The sequence below is a fragment of the Mauremys reevesii genome, linkage group 12, assembly GCF_016161935.1.
Source record: "Mauremys reevesii isolate NIE-2019 linkage group 12, ASM1616193v1, whole genome shotgun sequence".
In the NCBI taxonomy this organism is placed as follows: domain Eukaryota; kingdom Metazoa; phylum Chordata; order Testudines; family Geoemydidae; genus Mauremys; species Mauremys reevesii.
In genome coordinates, this window is record NC_052634.1 from 15,708,540 (window position 1) to 15,731,339 (window position 22,800).

At 49.8% G+C, this 22,800-nt stretch overlaps 1 protein-coding gene and 1 pseudogene across 5 annotated transcripts in view; both read right to left on the reverse strand.

Annotated features, from left to right (window-relative positions):
- Window positions 1–22,800, reverse strand: part of ST3GAL4 (ST3 beta-galactoside alpha-2,3-sialyltransferase 4) — a 157,899-nt gene that overhangs the window by 95,243 nt on the left and 39,856 nt on the right. For 4 of the 5 annotated variants that reach the window (XM_039496146.1, XM_039496148.1, XM_039496147.1 and 1 more), the window contains exon 2: window positions 15,602–15,649. In XM_039496146.1, the coding sequence (XP_039352080.1) occupies window positions 15,602–15,649 (48 nt within the window). Of the gene's footprint in view, window positions 1–13,225; window positions 13,245–15,601; window positions 15,650–22,800 lie in introns of those variants that run through there. The other variant, XM_039496145.1, reaches the window with a different exon arrangement.
- Window positions 11,792–22,800, reverse strand: part of LOC120375488 — a 33,769-nt pseudogene continuing 22,760 nt past the window's right edge.

A 22,800-nucleotide genomic window follows, 5' to 3' on the forward strand; every position in this document is an offset into this window, starting at 1 on the left:
CAAAGAGCTCCCTTCACCCCTGCTCTGAGAGTTACCGCGGATAATGCACAGGCGAGGGGAAGTGGCCCTAGGACACTGGACATGACCAGATGTTACACACAGCTGTATGTGGCCCTCTCAAGGTATCACTTCCGGTTGTTCACCATCCTCCGATGTACCCATTCATGAAAGCCGGGCTCCCAGAGAGTCTGCACACCTGCAAGGAGCAGGCAGAAGTTACTAGAATGATGGGAAGAGCCAAAGTTGTCCTCTCATTTTCCCCAGGTTTCTATGTGTAGCTATGCACATCCTCCACGAGACCCACAAAAACGCGTCCAGGATCTTTTCCAAAGTCAGCCCTTACGCGTGAGCCTACAAACTGCAGCACTAGCGCCTCCCCGTCCCAACCACCTCATGAGTGATCCAACGCCAACGAGCCAAGGGGATAAACGGCAGCACAGAAACACTTCACCTTCAGAGATCAATGACTTATTAAAAGAGGGGACAAAAACCATCTCTAAAGAGAGATCCCTTGCTGCTGGGGCTCTGCACCCCCAGAATCCATGCCCCGTTGGGAGCAAGCTTCCTAGCAAGCAAGAGGGGGTCAGCATCTGCCATTCGTGGGTTAATGTTTACAGATGCAGCAGGCCCATGTGCCAATGACAATAAGCCAGCGGAAGCGCCACAGCAGCACAGCTCAGCCTGTACTGGTGGGTTTCTCACCCAGGAGGCTTTGAACAGGCGACATCAAAGCAATAACAAAGTCTACTTGAGTCAAACAATATTTACTGGACTCTTTATTTGAATTTTCAACAGCTCAGACTGCAGCTCAGCATGACACAGACCGCCCAGGAGGATGCCATGTGGAGCATCAGACGACGCAGATCATCACTCCCACGCCACCAACCACATGCAGACGGAAACCAGAACCACAGGCAGGCTAGAGGGTGCTGCAGACCAGCAGCAGGGAGACAATTTACAGACAAGCCTCAACCCCCTTCTGGAGTAGTTCTCTGTATTTACAGATGGGGAAACTGACTTGTAGGAAGGTCAGGGGTCTTGCCTGAGGTGACACAGCGACTAGACTGTAAGATCCTTGGAGAAAGAAGGGGCTATCTTTTTGCTTCGTGTTTGTACAGCACCCAGGATAATGGGGTCCTGATCTATAACAGGGCTCCTCCTACACACTATGAAAATAAGTAGTAATAAACTCTGCAGCAAAGCAAGGAACACAAACAAGAGTCCTGCTTCAGAGTCTACTATGGTAGCTATTAGATCAGGGTGGGCAAACCTTTTGGCCCGAGGGTATGGAAATTGCAAAATTAGGGGTTGGGGTGCAGGAGGGTGCTCCAGGCTGGGACCGGAGGGGTCAGAGGGCGGGAGAAGGAATAGGGCTGGGGCAGGGGGTTGGGGCATGGGAAGGGGTCAAGGATGCAGTCTCCTGGGCGGTGTTTACCTCAAGCAGCTTCCAGAAGCAGCAGCATGTCCCCCCTCCAGCTCCTACATGGAGGCGTGGCCAGGCGGCTCTGCGCACTGCCCTGTCCGCAGGCGCCACCCCTGTAGCTTCCATTGGCCATGGTTCCCAGCCAATGGGAGCTGCGGGGGCAGCACTTGGGGTGAGGACAGAGTGCAGAGCCCCCAGGCTGCCCCTATGCATGGGAGCCGCAGGGGGGACATGCCACTGCTTCCGGGAGCCACACTGAGTGGTATAAGCCCCTGTCCCTGCTCCCCAGTGAGAGCTCGAGGGCCAGATTAAAATGTCTTGAGGGCCAGATGCGGCCCCCGGGCCGTAGTTTGCCCACCCCTGTATTAGATCATTAATCCTTTTTATTTATCTTTTCCCTGATCACTCTAGGATGGTTTAAAAACATTTCAAGAGATCTGTTAATATCACCCTAAAGAGTGTGAAAACCAAAATAATTTCTAGGTCCACACTGGAGTTCTCTTACACCAGCACGGCCCTGCAAAGTCTGGGTTGCAGGCACTGCAGGGGAATGCTTCTTAACTTCAGTACCGTCACTGGAACTTTAAAGAGAAGAGCACACAAATGATTCAGAGATACAGTTTTAGTTGTCTGGGCTGGGGTAAAACAGGGACTGGTCAACAAATTAAAAATCTACGGAAACTCTTACTCATGTACATGAGATTTCCTTGTGTAGCCAATCAGCGCAATTATCCCTGGCTCTCATTCAAACCAGCACTTAAGCATTCATCACAATCAACGGAATTTAAGCAGGAGCTTACATTTTAAACTTCAGTGTCTTGCTGAATCAGGGCCCACTTGAATAAGGATTTGCAGAACTGAGCCCTACATATGGAGATAAATTTAACCCAAAAGTCCCTCTAGAGTTTTTCCTACTCACTGAAAGCAAGCATTGTTCAGTCAGCAATTCAGCTCCGGGTAGCTGCAACCTACCAGAAGGAGCAAGGAAGAGACAGTGCATTGCAGTGAATACACTGGAGAAAGAAACAAAGAATGAACACTGCTGCCAGTCATCAGCAATGTCACACTCGTAAATGGGCACTACCAGTAAGGCTTAAAATTCAACCCATATTGCTATTGTTCTAATCTAGACAAGAAATGAAGGTCCTTTAGATTCCAAAGGGTTCCCCGTCTTTAATTTAACTTTAATTAAAAAATAATAGAACTCCACCCTGCTGTCAGAGAATTCTATACAAAAATGAAAGTTGTAGCAATCAAGTGATTAGAACCTGGGTTCCTTCTCTCCGGGCGGCAACATCTAATGCTTGAAACGGACAAATGAGCAGGGCTCGCTGGGTCTATTCCTGGCTCTGCCACTGCCTCACTGCAGCCTTGGGCCAGCAACTCAACCACCGTGCCTCAGTTTTCCCACCCATTAAAATAGGAACCCCATTCATCTGCCAGCTGGAGAGCACTGAGAGATTTAATTACAGATTTACACAGTGCTTTGAGACAGGTTTCAGAGTGGTAGCCGTGTTAGTCTGTATCAGCAAAAGGAATGAGGAGTACTTGTGGCACCTTAGAGACCAACAAATTTATTTTAGCATAAGCTTTCGTGGGCTAAAGCCCAGTTCATCAGATACATGCAGTGGAAAATACAGTAACAAATTTATTAAAGCCCACAGCCCAACTTAATCAATTAGTCTCATTAGAGTTAGCATGGCAACCCCCATCTTTTCATGTTCTCTGTATATATCAGGGGTCGGCAACCTTTCAGAAGTGGTGTGCCGAGTCTTCATTTATTCACTCTGATTTAAGGTTTCGCATGCCAGTAATACATTTTAACATTTTGAGAAGACCTCTTTCTAGAAGTCTATAATATATAACTAAACTATTGTTATATGTAAAGTAAATAAGGTTTTTCAAATGTTTAAGCAGCTTCATTTAAAATTAAATAAAAATGCAAAGCCGCCCAGACTGGTGGCCAGGACCCGGGCAGCGTGAGTGCCACTGAAAAATCAGTGCCATAGGTAGCCTACCCTGGTATATATCATCTTCCTACTGTATTTTCCACTGCATTCATCTGATGAAATGCTTTGAGATCCTCTAATAAAAAGGTGCTCTGGAAGTGCAATAAGATTTTTCCATCTGAATGCACAAGTTTGCCATATGGGAGACATTAGGATCATACTGAAAATAAAATCTCACACAATTGAACAAGCTGAGATGATAATCACATTAGAGATCGATCAAAAGCCTGGGAAATAAACATACAAGTAACAACTCTCTGAAAGACCAACAGAAACTTCCTGGAAGAAAGTCTGAATGGGATAAAGCTTTTCACTAAAAAGCAGCGCTTGCATCGTCCTTGTTAAGGCAGGATTATGGGATCTGGGCTCTCAGGAAGCGAGGCCGATTTTATAGCGTAGAGATTAATTGCAATTTCTAGCACTGCAGCTATTCAGGGCTGCTGCTGCCACCATAGCACCAGTAACAATCCAGGATTTCCTACAGAAGAGTGATCTGGGTCTCCCTGTAAATTTCACACCTTAGCCTGATAGAAGCTCCAGGCCTGTGCACCGAAGGTACATGCGCTTACCCGCAAAGGCAGAGATGGACTGAGGAATGGATTGGTTTCTTCTCTCTGTTTCAAGGCAAATGCTCTCAATTATTATCCAAGGAGGGAAAGCAGGAGCACTTGAAAACACACACGAGTTAAGGACACTATGCTGGAAGCCCATGTACTCTGTACCTGAACGCACTCACTGAGCATGTGGAGAACGCAGCCCAGGGAGCAGCGGGAGACATTTGAAATTTGGGGGCGGGAAGAAGAGGGAACATCAGGGTTATTGCTCATCACCTGCCCAGAAGATTATTTTTGAGCACGCCCAACAGCATGTTCAAGTGTGCCATGGTAAGTAAGCCATGTCTTCCTCTGGCCACCGATCCACACCATATGGTCAGAGCCTGCTACAGCTACCAGCTAATGGAGTTACTCTTTTAGCTCAAGTGCCAGCATGATTTTCCTGCCAAAGGACCAGAGTTCAGTCCTTGCTGATGACCTGTAACTGAGCCATCACAGAATGAGGGTCTGAGCTCGCAAATAGGGTATTATCACGCCGGAGCACGGGCCCCTATGGCTAACAAGTAACACTGCCAGTGAGCAACAGTAGAAGGCTCTGATGCTCATCTGTGATCTTGCACAGCTTACCTGTATATGCATCCCCAGAGCCAAGCAATGGAAGGCCAGGTCCAAGGAGAAGTCACCACACTGGAAAGCTGGAACCCCGCTCCACTAGCACCAGTAAGTGCATGAGACGGAGAATGAATAACTTCCCCCATCTCACTAACCTGATTCCCAGCTCTTCTCGCTGTACCTAGCGGTGCCCCACTGGCCGCATACTGGAAGGAACTGCCAGTCCCTACCTCCCAACAGGAATTCCCCTCCCCCCCTCAGAGCTCCACAACCATCCACCCTGGAATGTGTCCCCATCACTGAAGCAATGCTGCTCAGTTCTTTATCATGCAAGAGTTTCTCAGACCTCTCCCCTACTCACTGCCCTGGCTATGAACCTGTTTAACTAGAAGAGCCAGCAGGGGCACTTTAGCTTCTGCAAGGCAAGAAACTCAACCTCTGTGCCTGGGTTCCCCCACCAATTAAAATGGGAACACTACTCATCTACCACCTGGAGAGTGCTGAGAGCTTTAATTACACATTTGCAAAGTGCTTTGAGATCCTCTAATAAAAAAGTGCAATGGAATTGCTGTATGTTTTTTCCCTCTGGATGCACAAGTCTGCCACATGGGAGACATTAGGAGAAGTATAATAGCCCTGGCATCATACAGTAATTTAAAAAAAAACCCACAAGCTGAGAGGATAATTACATTAGAGACAGATCAAAGGCCTGGAAAATAAATTCACAGGTAACAACTCTCTGAAAGACCAATAGGAACTTCTTGGAAAGCCTCAATGCGATAAAGCATTTCATTAAGAAAGTGGACCATGCACGGTGCCCCACACCCCTCCATCCAGACCTGGCGCTACGGGGGCTAAGGGGACACTCTCTCTCTCTCTTTCACACACACACACACACACACACACAAACGATTTTCAGGGGCTCCAAATTATTGTTCCAAAGCGCCAAATATGTGCCAAGTTATCCCATGTTAGGCAGTGGAAGTGGCAATGACATAGTACTGGCACAGTAATCAAATTTTGCCTTTTTAAACTCAAAACCCAAGATTTGCCAGGGATCCTACTACCTGCTGAACTCCTGGAAGGTTGTTGGTTTTTTAAATAGCAACATCCAAGGCTCCAAAATACCCACTTGCCCCACAATAACGGGACCCTAGAACAGACCCTGCCTCCATTCCCTCATTATCTCCACATAGACAACTCTGGTGTTCTGCTAAAAGACCATTCCAGCTGAAAACATCTGGATGTGCCAGGGACATTGCATGGCATGCGGGCTACCCAGGCATTTTCCAGATGCACCCACTGCGTTCAGCAGCTGCAAAATAATTAACGTGAGAGTGGACGTACCCTTGCTCAATAGGCAGAAGCTATTGGATTCCTCCCTATCTGACCAGAGAGTTTCCAAGAGACAGATTCCTCTGCCATCCCAAATGCTCCCAGCCCACAGGAGCTCCTTGCAAGGGGTGTGTACACTCACCACCACACACAGTCTCCTCTGCCCAGCAAACGTCCTGAGTAAGCCAATCTTTCACTATCCCCAATTCTCCGTGTCCCACCCAGGGGAAGCCGGAGAGATAGGTAAAGGCAGCTGCAGAGCCAGTGAATGACAAACACCTCAATAGAAAGGAAAGGAGGAGGGAGGTGCAAGACGCCCCTACAGCTGAGCGAAATTTTTCATCCAAAACCTTTTCCTTTCCCTGCCCCGTCCAAATTTTTCTTCTTCATTTTTTTTCAGACTGGCCAGCGAACTGAAAAATCCATTATTTGCTCCACTCTCCTCCTCACTGCCCCACCAATTGCGTTAAGACCCCCACCCCCTCTGAGATGATGCTAGCGCTGAACAGCAGTTTTGCTTCAAGGCTGACAGGATCCACATCGAACCCTGAGGAAACCAAGCCCGGCTGAGGCTTTCTGCTCAGACGCTGCCAAGCCCGGCCCTCGGCCCTCCCTGTGCTGCTTCAGGGGGAGAATCGCCACTGAGACCTGCCACAAGGTGGCTCGGAGCACGCCCCTCACTGCCCTCCGAGAGCTGGCAAGCTACGATATGCCATCAAAAGAGCAAACCTCTCCCATGGAATCTCTCTGCGAGCTGAGCAAGAAGTGGGGCTCCCTGCTGGACTTCACTCGGCTGCCTGCCAAAAGGCAGAACTCTCAAGCGCAGAGCCAGCACAGCCTGGGCTGCTGCCGGGCGCCCCCTCCGAGCTGGGGCTGCCAGACACACGACGTCTGCCTCCTACCAGTGTTTCACTTGTGCCAAGCTTTGCCAGGCACCTCTGGGCTTGGACGTTCATAGCCCCAGCACATCTGGGCTTGCTGCATCAGTTAGGAAAGTAAAAAAAATTGCTTGCGCCCCAGCACCTCTTTCATTACAAATTAAGCACTGCCTCCTACCCAAGTTACACCCTGGGTTCCGGGTGACGTGCCAGGAAATGCGCCAGGCTCTTTAACGCCTTGTTCACCAAGATCTTTCATGCCAGAGAGAAGGGAAAAGGCTACAGGATCCAGGGCAGCCAGAAAGAGCACCCTGAAAAGCAGGACACAGCACCCCATTTCCACCGGGATCTCTCTCCCTCCCCCCTCCACACACACACACACTCCAGCTAATCATAGAATCATAGAATCTCAGGGTTGGAAGGGACCTCAGGAGGTATCTAGTCCAACCCCTGCTCAAAGCAGGATCAAACCCAACTACATCATCCCAGCCAGGGCTTTGTCAAGCCTGACCTTAAAAACCTCTAAGGATGGAGATTCCACCACCTCCCTAGGTAACCCATTCCAGTGCTTCACCACCCTCCTAGTGAAATAGTGTCTCCTAATATCCAACCTAGACCTCCCCCACGGCAACTTGAGACCATTGCTCCTTGTTCTGTCATCTGCCACCACTGAGAACAGCCAAGCTCCATCCTCTTTGGAACCCCCCTTCAGGTAGTTGAAGGCTGCTTTCAAATTCCCCCTCATTCTTCTCTTCTGCAGACTAAAAAATCCCAGTTCCCTCAGCCTCTCCTCATAAGTCAAGTGCCCCAGCCCCCTAATCATTTTCGTTGCCCTCCGCTGGCCTCTCTTCAATTTGTCCACATACTTTCTGTAGTGGGCGGCCCAAAACTGCACGCAATACTCCAGATGTGGCCTCACCAGTGCTGAATAGAGGGGAATGATCACATCCCTTGATCTGCTGGAAATGCCCCTAATCTGGTTCATTAAGCAAGGAGTCCCCTCGTTTACTGATGGCCTCATGCTATGGTACCGCAAAAGGAATCTGTGACACCACTGACATGGTTGGGCCATGATGCAGCCACCCCCTTGGAACAACTTATCCGGGGTTGGGATGGATTATCCATCACTGGCAACCGGGAAATCAAGATTAGATGTTTTTCAGAGATCTGCTCTAGTTCAACAGGAATTCAGGGGGGTCCTCTGTGATACACAGGGCCCTACCAAATTCACAGCTGTGAAAAACACAGCACGGACCATGAAATCTGGTGTTCCCGGTGAAATCTGGCTATTGTCAGGGGGTTGCAGTATTGACACCCTTACTTCTGCACTGCTTCAGAGCTGGGCGGGCAGAGAGTGGCGGCTGCTGTCCAGGTGCCCAGCTCTGAAAGCAGCATTGCTGCCAGCAGCAGCACAGAAGTGAGGATGGCAATATCGCGACCACTCGGCAATAGCCTTGCAACCCGCCCACGACATTCTTTTGGGCTGGGATTCCCACCGTTACAACACCGCGAAATTTCAGATTTAAACATTGGAAACCATGACATTTAAGATTTTAAAAATCCTGTGACTGTGAAATTGACCAAAATGGACCGTGAATTTCGTAGGGTCCTGGTTATACAGCAGGTCTGACCAGATGGCGCCGACGGCCTTGGAATCTATGAAATTCCCACACATCCAAAGTGAATCATGATCAAAGCCTCCCATTTAGTCACGATTCTGCAGTGCAGCAAGTGTCACAGCTGGGTGGTGAGCAGCCAGACCCTGAGTCCTCAGTCACAAGACAGGAGTCAGCTGGGTCAAGATAGGAGGAGACAAACTGGAGGTCAGAACCACCAATCCGATGCCAGGAGTCAGGCCGGGTCAGGATGCCAGGAAAATCAAGCCGTGGGAGCAGGAAGCACAAGGTGCACAGTCCAGAGCAGGCTGGAGCTCAGGTGTTCAGACCAGTTCCTGTGCTGATGGCTGGCCCAACTTAAGCCAGCAGCAGATCAGCTGCTTTGAGACTTCACCAATAGAACTGCAGGGGCTTCGTGGGTCCTAGGTAGGCAAGCGTTAGCAGGCTGCCAGGTGGAGGGCTGGAGCGTACAGACCCAGCTTCGAAACCTGTGGGTCAGGACAGCGAGGGCGTCACCCCCAGCCAATGGCTCCAGTGGCTCTGCACACACCCGTGTAGAACATTGCCGTGCACCTGGGGCGGGGGGATACTGGGGTAAGGAGGGTGGGTTTGCTCTTCATCCATGCAAGGTCTAGGACTGCTCTTCCCACAGGAGGGCAGCTCTGGTATTGCGCGGGATGGGGAGCTCCCTACTTTCCCCCTGCACACCCAGGAGGCCCATCTGCTCAATGGCCTATTCCTCTCTTTCTCAAGGGTCACTGGCAGGTCCCATCTACTCTCCAAGGTGCCAGGGGACGAGCACTAACAAACATGACCTGACCGAGGCTGTCACATAGATGGGCCCACAGCAAGGGACTGGGGACAGTGCTATTTTAAAAGGAACTGAGAGGAAGACCCTGGATCAGCTGGTGTCCTCCTGAAGAGGATGGCGCTGGAACACCCTTCGGCCTTGGGATGTATGAGTCAGATAGCAGCATTCCCTATCTCCCGACCACAGTAATGAACAGGATCCTGGGCTAGACGGACCTTTGGTCTGACCCAGTCTAACTGTTCTTGTGTTATTTATCTATTAGAGACCAACAGCCAGGCCAATTCCTGCTGCCCTGCCTCAGTACACAAATCAGCTGCTGTGGATTCAGCAAAACCACCAGCTCCCCAGCTGCTGATCAGCACGTTAAGTCACAGGAAGGTTCTGGCCTCACATAACTTCTCACAACCCTTTCTAGCATAAAAATATCCTCCAAATGGCTGTCGTTGTAGAAAGAGATCACCGCAGAGCTGCTGAGCAGTGACAGTTTGAAAGATGGAGCTCTTTTAAGAAGAAATGATGAGCGAGATTTTCAAGACCTGGTTGGAACAAATGGCAAAATACTTCAACCCAGGACAGAGCCTTTTTTTCCTTTTTCCTTTTTTTAAAAGTAGGGTTTTTTTTTCTCTTTTTTTGAAAGTATGAGATCCCAGGTTCTTGGGAAATGTTGGCTGATATTGAAAGCTTTTGCACATGGTCTGACAAAAAGCTCTCCAGCCCTAGCATGTCATGAGGCATAAGAGTCACATCATTCTGATTACCTTCACGCCTGGATAGACATGATGGTGATGGAGACATTATATACATAGGAGATCAGATCACATTAAATAGCAGCTGAGATGAATAAAGATCCTTGCTGCGTCCTAAACTCCACTCTTGAGCCATGGAATTAATTCCAGCTTTGGCTCAAATCTCTGATAGATGCTGAGACTGGTTCTGATTTTACCCAGACAGGTTTTCCTCCTCGACCATGGCTGGCATCTCCAGGAAGAGAGGAGACCCCAATGGCCTCCATGGAGATGAATTAGGATGTCTCTCACTGCACGAGTCAGGTAGGAGAGAAATGACGGTGAGGGAGAGGAGACAGTGTCTGCTTCATGCACAAACATCTTGGAAAATCAGCCATGCAAGGGAAAAGTAAAAAGGGTAACAGTTCAGCAGGCTTTCTGTGACCCATTGCCATTTGCAATATTTGTCAGAACTTAGCAGCGCTTTAAAAGTATTTTACACAACTCCCACAAAGGATAGAGCACAGAACAAAAACACCCTCCCTCCTCAGTCGGCATTCCGGAGCCAGATGGGAAGGTCTGAGGCTGCAACTGATCTAAAGACGGATGCTGGCTACTTAAAGAACCTCTCTGGATGGCTGTAAGAGGACCTGGTTGTCCCAAATGAGCATGAGGGGAGAGATGGAACAAGAGTTAAGGACAGCAGAGCATGAATGCCTTGCAATGCTGCATGGAGAATTTCAGAGCAGATTGCAGGAACGGCACTGGTGTCTGCGGGGGCAATTTTAACAGGAAGGGGGAGCACACTTTAATGTCACAGAAGGTTAATTCTAGTTACATCGCCCCCCACGAAGTGGCTGAATCATTAGCGTTTAAAAGTTCCTGCCCGCAAGCTGTAATGCAGGATCAAAAGATAGGCATGATCAAAAGCCTCAGAAGAGCCATTTTCTTTAGCCAATAGTTCAGTCGTAAACACTGTAATTAAGGGCTCAGGAGAAAGCCTGTGGAACACTACTGTGTTTGGAACAAGCCTGTTCCATTAAAGGCACATACATGGGAAATGCACATGTCAGATCTTCAGTCCTTTCTGGGCATCGCACAGAACCAGCCTATCACACCAGAGCCATTTGGCTGCCTGTGACACGTGCAGAGCTGGGGACATCTGGAAGGCAGAAAACACTGGCGCGATTGTTTGCAAGCAACGCAATCAACAGGGTGAGTCGTCCCATGAAAAGCAAAAAGGTCTCCTTTGTTCTCATGCGGGTTCATCAGAAGCTTCTTGTTCAGGCGGCTTTTAGGCCCTTCCGTCCTTAATCACAGGCTCATCATAGAATCATAGACGATCAGGGTTGGAAGGGACCTCAGGAGGTCATCTAGTCCCACCCCCTGCTCAAAGCAGGACCAATCCCCAGATGGATTTTTGCCCCAAATCTCTAAATGGCCCCTCAAGGATTAAACTCACAACCCTGGGTTTAGCAGGCCAATGCTCAAACCACTGAGCTATCCTTCCTCCTCCCCCTATCCTCTTTTATACAGTGGCTGTGCCCACAGTTCAGGGCTATCACTTCAAAGGTCTGTTGGGCTCCCTCCCTAAGCAATGAGAAACTTCTGTTTAAGGGCATAGGAGGATGGGAACTGTTGCTGCCTTATGTTTTGTATTATTTTTGTATCTTATACTTCCCTGAGTTGATTCTCTTACAGAATTAAAGCCCAAACCAAAACGAGTTATGTGACAAACAGGCACTCAAAAGTTTCAAAAAATTGGTCAAAGTTTTTCCCTGTGATTGAAACGCTTCGTAATTGGATCCTAAAAAGCCGTAGACTTTCTTCAACTGTAATCTGCAGTGGGCTGAATAGGCAAAAATCTGGCCATGCTCGTTCGTCTTCACTGGACAGCCACAAATAAGGCAAAAGAAAATCTGCCGCATTGCCTTGCTCGGATTCAAAGCAGAATGAATGGTCACCAAGGCGATAAACCAGTCGGGCTTGCAGAAATGGCACACTGTTTTACTTTGCAAGCTACATCTAGGAGCAACAGAACAACAACGGAGACCAACAGGCAATGAATAAGCCGACTACAATCACAAATGTCCTAAGCAGTGCCATAGATCTCCGAGTTATTATGCATAGTGACATTATGGCGATGGGACTTTACCAGTAAATAAGTGCATAAATGATAACAATTGTCACCGGAATGATTATAAAGATACTGATGAAAAATGCAACATATTTCTTGGAATAAAGAGGCAACGCTGCTGAGCAGTCTGGTAAGCTGTTAGTACAGTTCCAGTTGAAGATTGGTAAGGTACCCAGGCAAACTGAGATAAACCAATAAGAAGGAAAACCTTGTACTTTTTATTGGCACCTTAAGGCCTCCTTTTAATCATAGTCAAATACCTCTCGATGGCTCTGGCTAACAAACGAAACGTGGAAGCTCCTAGCGCTACAAACAAACCGCCGTCCTTAATAAACTGGAGTGTGTGCAACAGGATCAATGTTTTCTCTCCATACATCAGAAAGTTTACTTTGTAAACTATTCCAGATAATAATTCACAAAGAGTTGGATCGCCAATAAAAAAAGGCACATACGGGTTGTGAAATTTGTTATTTTTCCATAGGGCAATCAAAATCCTCAAGCTCCCCAGGACCATGAAACTACATGTAATCAAAAAGGCAACATTTGCTAACTCCACATGATCAGTTGCCTTTTCTCTTAGAACACGTTTTCCTGTATAATTAGAATATAGCATTGTGAGCACATAGGCCCTCTTCATTTCCTTGAGGGGTGAAATCAGGTCCTTCCATCTTTAATCAACAGGTCTGTTTGAACGGCTCATCCTCTTTTACACAACGGCTGCAGAAACTTCTCTCTGTGTTCAAGTAGGATAAGGACGGGTCGTTGTCAAAAGGGAAGTAGCTTGCACCCTTAGTTTTGTATTATACTTGTTAGGTTACAGATTGCCAACAACGAAGGCATATGGCTGGCCTGTTCCTCTGACAAGGGTCCCTTGTGAATACAGGCAGTAGAACATCTAGGCCAGTGACTCTCAACCTTTCCAGACGACTGTCCCCCACTTTCAGGAGGCTGATTTGTCTTGTGTACCCCCAGGTTTCACCTCACTTAAAAACGACTTGCCTACAAAATCAGACACAAAAATACAAAAAAGTGTCCCAGCGCACTAGTACTGAAAAGGTGCGTCCTTTCTCATTTTTATCATATAACTATCATATAAATCAATTGGCACGTAAATATTGTACTTACAGTTCAGTGTATGGCATATACGGTGGTATGAACAAGTCATTGTCCGTATGAAAGTTTAGTTTATACTGACTACACTAGTGCTCTTTATGTCGCCTGTTGTAAAACTAGGCAACTATCTAGATGAGTTGATGTACCCGTCAGCTGACTGGGGAAATGGCCACAGCTGGGGCCACACCTAATCAGGCCACAGCAGGCCCTGATAAAAGGGTTAAGGGAGGCGCTGAGAGTCTCTCTCTAGCCTTGGAGGGAGAAGGGCCTGGCTGCCTGGGAACAGAGGGTACCTAACACAGAGCAGGGCTGGGGAAAGGCAAGAGGAGCTGGGGAGCTCCAGCCTGGCAATGCCACAGGCTGAGGCCTTGTTTAAAAAGCCTAAAGAGGTACCAGGACTGAAGAGGTGCAGCCCAGGGATAGGCAGAGGCAGCTGGTCCAACCCCCTTGCCAATGATGAGTGGCCATTACAGACCGCAGTCTGCCCAGGGGCAGCTCTAGCTTTTTTGCAGCCCCGAGCAGGGCAGGCAGGCTGCCTTCCGCGGCTTGCCTGCGGGAGGTTCCCAGCCCCGCGGATTCGGCGGCATGCCTGCGGGAGGTCCGCCGGTCCCGCGGCTTTGGCGTACCCGCCGCCGAATCGCCGCCTAATCCATGGGACCGGCAGAGCTCCCGCAGGCAGGGCGCCAACCGCGGCTTGCTGCCCCAGGCACGCGCTTGGAGTGCTGGTGCCTGGAGCTGCCACTGAGTCTGCCCCAGTGAGTGGGAGCTAGATGACGACTGGCAGTAGCCACTGAGGCAAGGTGGGCACAGGGGATTGGGGGTTCTCCTGGAAGGGAAGACCCAGAGTATGGGGGTACTGCTGGGGGCAGAACCCCAAGGTAAAGGGCACTGGGGTCCAGGATGGACATGGGGGCCTGAGGCAGGAGAGACGTCGGCCGACAGGAGGCGCTCCAAGACTGAAAAGAGCGAATTCCCAGATGACCGGCACACCTTTATGTATCCCCGGGGGTAGCTATACCCTTGGTTGTGAGCCACTGATCTAGGCCATCCAAAAGTAGCCCTTGAATCCCTCTTCAATCATTCCCTCCTCCACTGGGCCTTTTACTTTCTCCCCAGGCCCTCTGCATTAGGGCTTTAACCACCGGAACAGCAGTAATTACTCATTATTCCATGTTGAAAAGCATCTCGGGTTACAGCTTGTATAAAAGTTAAATGTCAAGTGTTATATAAACACACAAATAATTCTTCAGGTCCCCTCCAATGTAATGAGAAACAACACCAAAATCCAAACAAATGTAACTGTGCTTTGGCAATATTTTTCAGCTGTCCCTCCAAAACATGTAAACAACCCCCGCCCCAATGTTTTGGTTAATTTTGTTGATCATTTCTGAAGCCCATTGTATGGGGGAAATAATTCCTCACAGTGGGAAAAAGTATTTCTGGATGACAAACGCGCTTGCTCCCGACACCTAACAAAGAATGTCTACCTACAAACCTGTTTCACTGAAAAAGAAAACATTTCATTAGTCAGTTCTCACTATTCCCCTAAAATCCAGGACAGTTCTCTGATCCCCATGTCCCGGTTTACATGTTAAACTTTTTAAAGTTTATTTCATATGATGGAAAAACTTTGTGTTTAGCAAAAGAACGTGACCAAAAAATGACAATTTTAAACTGAGAAAAGAAAGTCAGGAAAGGAGGTGGGCGGAATGGGGAGGGAGTGAACTTGGCACTGCTTCTGCAGCGGCTACAGCCTTATCTCTGAACTTCGGCTGTCACAAAGCTATGGATTTTGTTGTTTAACATTTTTATTTTCTTTATTGGAAAAGCCATTAATTGTGGGGTTCATGCTGTGCCTTAAATATTAAAGCTTTCTTTACATTTAAAAGTCGAGCGGTCTTTGGTTGTTTGTTTGTTTGTATTCTAGTCAATTCATTTAGGCAAAAAACTCTAAAAAGCAAACAAACAAACTTATCTTGGGATAAGTCTCCAACTCAAGAGCAATTCTCTTGCAGCAGCAAATGTTATAAGTTTTTCCATTGGCAGTTGCTGCTGTAGCAAAAAGGTTTTTGACCTGACGTTTAAGTAACACATATTCCATAAATTTCAATCTCTAAGAAATTAAAAGCCACAAAGAATCGTTTCAGAGGTGCTACAGGGAGGGGTGAGAGGAAGGATGACTCCACACCTCTTCCCCTCTCAAGCCTATAGTGAAGATAGTTCCGTACAAACATTGAACTGGCTTCAATTCATTAAGGAGAGCGCCATGGAAAAGCCCATGAGGAAATTAATCATTCTGTAGTCAAGGCCGGTTTGGATGGTAGACAGTAAATAATGCATGGGGCCACACAGTGAATGAGGAGGATAAAAAGAAATATAAATAGTTACCCAGTCAGTGAGCACTGTCCATCCTGTGCAGTGAAGGAGGCAGAGGACCTGTGGGGCAGAAAAACAGTATGCAATCATGTAATTAAAACCGCATCACAATGCATACACACAAGAGTGGCAAATTAAGGCAGCACAAGCAACCTTTATTCTGGCATGTGACTTTTCAGAGGTTGACTCTGCAACCTAAACATTCCTTTAACATATTTTTATTACATACAAAAACTAAGCGAGACAGCCAATATCTCTCTCTCAAAATTCAGCCCAAACATCAGTGCTGCCTAGTGGACTTTAAGTCTGGAGATTTGCAACTGTGCCACTGTCTTTCTGCGTGATCTTGTGCAAGTCTCACTGTTACCCTGTGCCTCGGTTTCCCATCTGTATTTCAGGGATAATGAGGTTTACTTCCTTTGTAAAGCCCTCTGAGATCCATGGATAAGAGCTCCATGGATAAGAGCATTATTATTAGAGAAGATGTTGTATCAATGTATTCCACCCTGTTTAGGAATGAAAGCACAGACTAAGGCCTGGTTCTACGCGATGAAACTAGGTCAGTATAACTATATCATTCGGGGTGTGAAAAATCCACACCCCCTGAGTGATGCAGTTAAACCAATCTCACCCCACCCCTAGTGTACATGCAATCATGTAATTAAAACCGCATCAAAATGCATACACACAAGAGTGGCAAATTAAGGCAGCACAAGCAACCTTTATTCTGGCATGTGACTTTTCAGAGGTTGACTCTGCAACCTAAACATTCCTTTAACATATTTTTATTACATACAAAAACTAAGCGAGACAGCCAATATCTCTCTCTCTCAAAATTCAGCCCAAACATCAGTGCTGCCTAGTGGACTTTAAGTCTGGAGATTTGCAGCTGTGCCACTGGCTTTCTGCGTGATCTTGTGCAAGTCTCACTGTTACCCTGTGCCTCGGTTTCCCATCTGTATTTCAGGGATAATGAGGTTTACTTCCTTTGTAAAGCCCTCTGAGATCCATGGATAAGAGCTCCATGGATAAGAGCATTATTATTAGAGAAGATGTTGTATCAATGTATTCCACCCTGTTTAGGAATGAAAGCACAGACTAAGGCCTGGTCCTACGCGATGAAACTAGGTCAGTATAACTATATCATTCGGGGTGTGAAAAATCCACACCCCCTGAGTGATGCAGTTAAACCAACCTCACCCCACCCCTAGTGTTGACAGCACTAGAATTCTCCCGTCGACCCAGCTACTGCCTCTCGGGGAGGTGGAGTACCTATGCCAACTGGAGAACCTCTCCCACTGGCATAGGTAGCTTCTTCAATGCAGCATCTGAAGTGTAGACAAGCCCTTAGTAGCTGAAGCACAAGACTAGGCAAAGTCATTTAGTCCCTGTACCTCACTCACTTGCTCATTTGTAAACTGGGGATAACACAAGCCTCCCATGGACAATTGGGAGGCTTGGGTCATTTATGTCTGTAGCCATTTTAAGATCTCATGAAGGTGCTACACATGACAGATACTTCCTGTCCCCTCCCCCACAACTAGATCAAAAGCTTTACATGTCTGGGGGCTCTACATGGAGGAATCCGGTCAAAACCACATCTGACATGAGCCCCTTATGTCAATGGAGCTACAAGCAGGGCTGAACTTAGCCCATGAAGTTTGAATTCCCCTTATACACACCGGGCCTGCACTTGGAGATGGAACAATGCAGCTGCTGCTTCCTGGGGGAAGGGTGGGGGGTGGTTTAAAGCCTTTATCTGCAGTGGGAAATGGGATCGGTCTACACTTGGCAACTCACAGCAGGTACAAGTGCTGGCGCCCAGGGAAAGTCCTGGTTTACAGAGTCTATCTAGGAACCATTTCATGCTCTGTGAGACCAAGTCTCAAGCCGCCCTCTTTTATGAGTGAGCAGCACCCACCTGCCCTGTAGGGTGAAAAGAAGCCGCTCTAAAGGAGCATTCCCGGGCTACATGTGCCATGGATATCTCCAGCCTTAAAATAACCCCACCTGGATGCCTCAAGCCTTTCCTGCTAGGGCAGGAAGCAGAAATACAGATATTTCACCAAATAGCCCCGTCCCCTGTATTTCCAATCCAATTTTCACAGCAAAGCGATTCAGGAAACACGACTGAACATTCCAACTGCTCCTTCTCTCCTCAGCATTCAAGGCAGCTCACAAACAGGAGCTGGTTTCATCCTACAACCACCACTGCAAATTAAAATGGGGAATCTGGCCTAAATCCCTTCACTTCTGTGCTTCAAAGTGACACAGGGAGCCAGGGAAAGGAAGCCCAGTCTTCCAGCTCTCCCCAGTCGTCTTCTTCCACTGCTGCATCATGCCACCTTAAGGCTTGAATTCGGCAGCGTATCCCTTGAGGGTCTCCAGTCAAAGCCCTATTCTGAGAACACCAGCCTGCATTGCCTGGGAAGAACGGCATGGGCTATCGCGCTGGTACTGAGCCGCTGGTCACCAGCACAGTCGTGACCAGCAAGGAGGCTGTAGGGTAAAATAATCCCAACTCTAGCCATCCAGGATTAAAATGCATGATGGGAGGAGGTGAACTCTGGGGGAAGGTAGGGTGGGGGTGTTTGGGGTTCAGATCCTCGGCAGCATTTGCCATAAAGCATTTGAGAGGGACAGTCAGTCCCAAGAGAACTAGTCTTCAGGGGGACAGACAGTGAAGTAACATCAGCCTGACTATTAGTACCACTCAGCTCTGTTAAGTGAGGCACACCCATCACACAGCCTGGAGAGACGGCAGGCAGCCTGCCCCCTTCTGGGCCAACGCTGGATAGTTCTTTAGTGGACTGGCATTTTCCAGGGCTTTGCCCAGCTAGGTTTTCAAGGCCCCGAAAGACAGGCCTTTCCCTCAGCAGACAATGCCACAGGCTCATACTGTCCCTGTACAGTCAGCGAGCAGGGAAAACCGCAATGAGGAACAAGAAGCGTGTGCTGAGTGACCCACTAGTGCCGTAATGGCATAACCCTCCCTCTCCCCCGCCTCTCGGCGCAGCAGGCAGGGGGACGGAGAGGGAGGAAAAAACAAAACCCTCAACATAACCACAGAACGGGAATAATGTGAAGCAACCGGTTTTACGCAGCAAGCGCCCAGAGGAGCAGTCACCCAGGAACTCCACTGCTCCGCAGACTCCCTCCCTCCTCCCTGCAGAGGCGGGGGACCAGGGCCTGGGCGTGTGGGACATACAAACCTGTCCAAAGAGGCAGCCGGGGGCCACGGATGGGCAATGGGCTACCAACTCCAACACAACCCAGCTGAGGACCGGCTTTGTTCAGCACCTAGCACAAGGGCAGCTTGGTCCATGGCTCAGGCTCCTCGCCACTGATTACAAAGCCCTGGCTGGGATGATTTAGTTGGGTTTGGTCCTGCTTTGAACAGGGGGTTGGACTAGACGACCTCCTGAGGTCCCTTCCAACCCTGATACTCTATCATTCTACGTTGCAATACAAGTAATACTACTACTACACCTGCCCCCAGCAGGTCTCTGGCCCGAGACACAAATTAAGGGGGCTCAGGACACTGAAAGTACCAGAATTAGACCTCCGGGTTACGCCTTGACATCCCCAGTATGTCCCCTCTGCAGGCCCGTGGCATCCAGACACATTAAAAAAAACCACACAGATAAATCAGCCATTATTGGCAGCCCTGGCACAGAGCCAAGGGAGATGCACAGAACTAGTGAATGCAGGGGGGCAGGCGTGACTGGCAACATCTGACTGCAGCAACTCTCACCACCTGCTGCCTGAAGCCATTTCACAGCAACGGCTAAAATCACACCGTGCCCGGCTCAGGGCAGGCCAGGGACCGAGAGCTCTCCAGGGGAGAGTCCTTGCACAGACCTTTGGCATTGCGCCTCAATGGAAACACCAAAGCCTCAAAGTCTCACTGCTGAAGAATCCAGCCCCGGGCAGGGTCTGACCTTCCCTCAGCCATTGGCTGGATGAGGCCCAATCCTCTCCCAAGCAGTAACCACCAGGCAGGGGGAGAGGGGCCTGGAGTCCTGGGCAGGGAACTGAACGCGGCTGAGGGAAATAATCTCCTTACAACTGCCACAATTAGCAGGTGTTTTATGAGCAGCTTAACTGTCCCTGCCCAGGCTTTCGGCTGTTAAGTTTGGCTCTTAAAAAGGGAGAGAGATTTGTAGGCCAAGGCCCAAAACAAACTAAGGATTGGTGGCATTTCATATAGAGGAGAGTAAAATAAAGCAGGTTCAGAGGAAGGGGGATGAGAGTTCTACCAGGCTCCAGGAACCCAGCTCCACCACCGCTCTGACAAGGGGCAGACAGAGAGCTGTGGACGGAGAAATTTATCGTCCACTGCATTACATGCAAAACCCAGCTGGTAACCACAGGGCCTGGGCTGGATCCTCCCTCTGGAGGAGACACGACACTGCTGACAGCGAACATATTTCTGGCTGGTACCTACATTCTCTGTGGCCTGTCGGGCTTCCAAGGGAACCCCAGGATTCGGGGAACCACACCCGGCATGCAAGATTAGGACCAGGAAGGGCTAAGCACTTCGTTCCAAGTCTTCAGTCAGCAAAAAATGTATATTGTGGGATGCTGCTCGCAGACCGCGAGAATGTAAGGGCAGACGCCCAGCTGCTGTAAATAGGAATAGCTGCACTGAAGTCCAGCTAGCTTTGGTACTTACATAGTCCCCATTACCATAGGGTTGCCGGTCGAAAAGGGACCCTGGTGGCTGCGGTCCGCACTGCTGACCGGGCTGTTAGAAGTCCGGTTGGTGGCACAGGCAGGCTCCCTACCCGGCTCCATGCGACTCCCAGGAAGCTGCTGGCATCCCCCTCTGGCTCCTAGGCGGAGGGACAACCACGGGAGTGCTGCACACTGCCCCCAGCACCAGCTCAGCAGCTCCCATTGGCCAGGAACGGTGGCCAACGGGAGCCAAGGGGGTGGTACCTATAGGCGCGGACAGCGCTCAGAGCCATGTGATCGTGCCTCCGCTTAGGAGCCGGAGGAAGATGTTGCTGCTTCCCGGGAGCCGCCTGAGGGAAGCCCCACCCAGAGCCTGCACCCTGCACCCCAGCCCCCTGCTCCAGCCCCCTCCTAAACCCCAAACCACAGCCCCACCCAGAGCCCACACCCCGAGCCCAGAGCCCTCACTCCCCAGCACCTGAAGCCCCTGCTCCAGCCCAGAGTTCCCTCCTGCACTCCAAACCCCAGCCCTACCCCAGAGCCCACACCCCCAGCAAGAGCCCTCAATCCCCCCGCTTCCCAACCCAGATCCCCCTCTTATACCCTGAACCCCTCATTTCTGGCCCCACCCTGGAGCCCACACCCCCAGCCCAGAGCCCATCCCTCCCTCCCATGCCCCAACCCCCTGCCCCAGCCTGGAGCCCTCTTCTGCACCCCAAACTCCTCATTTCCAGCCCCACCCCAGAGCCTGCACCTGCATTGGAGCCCTCACCCCCTATCGCACCCCAGTGAAAATGAGTGAGCGAGGGTGGGGGAGAGGGGGATGGAGTGAGCAGGGCAGGGCCTCGGAGAAGGGGCGGGGCACAGCAAGGGTGTTGGGTTTTCTGCTAATACAAAGTTGGCAACCCTAATTACCACAGCATCTGAGTGCCCCGCAATCTTTACTGTACTTAGCCTCACAACAGCCCTGTGAGGTAGGTCCTGGCTATTAACCCCTTTTTACAGCTGGAGAACTCAGGCACGGAATGACTAAGGCAGCAGCTAGACAACCGTGGGGCTGGTCTGCGCTAGCCAACTCAGGCTCGCGGCTGGGCTGTTTCATTGCTGTGTAGTCTCCTGGGCTCGGACGGGCACCCAGGCTCTAGGACACTGCAGAGTGGGAGAGTCCCAGAGCTCGGGCTCCAACCCAAGCCCCAGAGTCTACACAGGAATTAAACATCCCAGCAGCCCGAGCCCTGCAAACCCAAGGCAGCTAGTATCAGCCAGACGTGGGTTTTTCTGTGCTGCGTAGACATACCCTAAGTGGCTTTCCCCAGGTCACATAGAGAGTATGTGACAGAACCCAGTCTCCTGAATGATCAGTTAGGACCTCAGCCATTGGACCGACTTCCCTCTTTCGTAATTCAGCCGAGTTAGACCAGCTTACATCAGCTGGGGGTCTGAGACACAGAGCCCAGGGACAACAAGGAGTTTGCACATTAGGGATTAAAAGCCTCTAATTTGGAGCACGGGTAACAGTGGCTGGAGACTATGCGCTAAGGAGTTTATACCCATAATAGTTTAGAGGTGAACGAAGATTCCCACCATCTGATGGGCTGTTGGAGGTGTCTATGTCAATTGAGCTAAGGAGGGTTCCCTAGGAGAGCTGGGGGAAAATATGATTTTTTTTTTGCATCTGTTTCTTCTCAATTTCTGCAAACAAGTTTTCATTTTCCGCTGAAAAACCAAACCATGAACATTTCCGGTTTTGGCTTTATGGGTTCCTTCCCCTCTTCCCCCCATCTTTTCCAGTGGCAAAATGGAGAAAAGGGAGAAGAATACACACACACACTTTTCAGGGTTTGTTTTTTTTTAAATATCTAGCTATGTTTTTCAGGGAAAAAACAGAACAATTCCTTTCTTCGGAAAGAGGCAGCATAATGTTGAAAAATATCTGAGCAAAGCACATCAAGCAGCTCTGCCACCTAGTGGCCAGGTATCCACGCCCTAGCTGGCAGGCTCAACAGGGAGGCCAAGTTATGAGGAGTAAACTCCCCATCTCACTCCCTCAGGTTGGAGGGCTCCATTCGGAGCTGCAGAAGTGGGTGAGGTGCACTGCAGTTGGGGGGGAAGCTTGTCCTGCCGCTGCCTGGGTTGTACCACTCCCCTGGCCAGGGGCGGCTCCAGGCCCCAGCACGCCAAGCGCGTGCTTGGGGCGGCATGCCGCGGGGGGCACTCTGCCGGTCGCCGGGAGGGCGGCAGGCGGCTCCGGTGGACCTCCCGCAGGCGTGCCTGCAGAGGGTACGCTGGTCCCGTGGCTCCGGTGGACCTCCCGCAGGTGGACCGCGGGACCACTGGACCCTCCACAGACACGCCTGCGGGAGGTTCACCGGAGCCGCCTGCCGTCCTCCCGGCGACCGGCAGAGCGCCCCCCGCGGCATGCCGCCGTGCTTGGGGCGGCGAAATGTCTAGAGCGGCCCCTGCCCCTGGCTACACACAGGACTTTGGATCTTCAGTGCTTCGTTAGAAATGAATGATGCAAGCTGGCAGGCAGA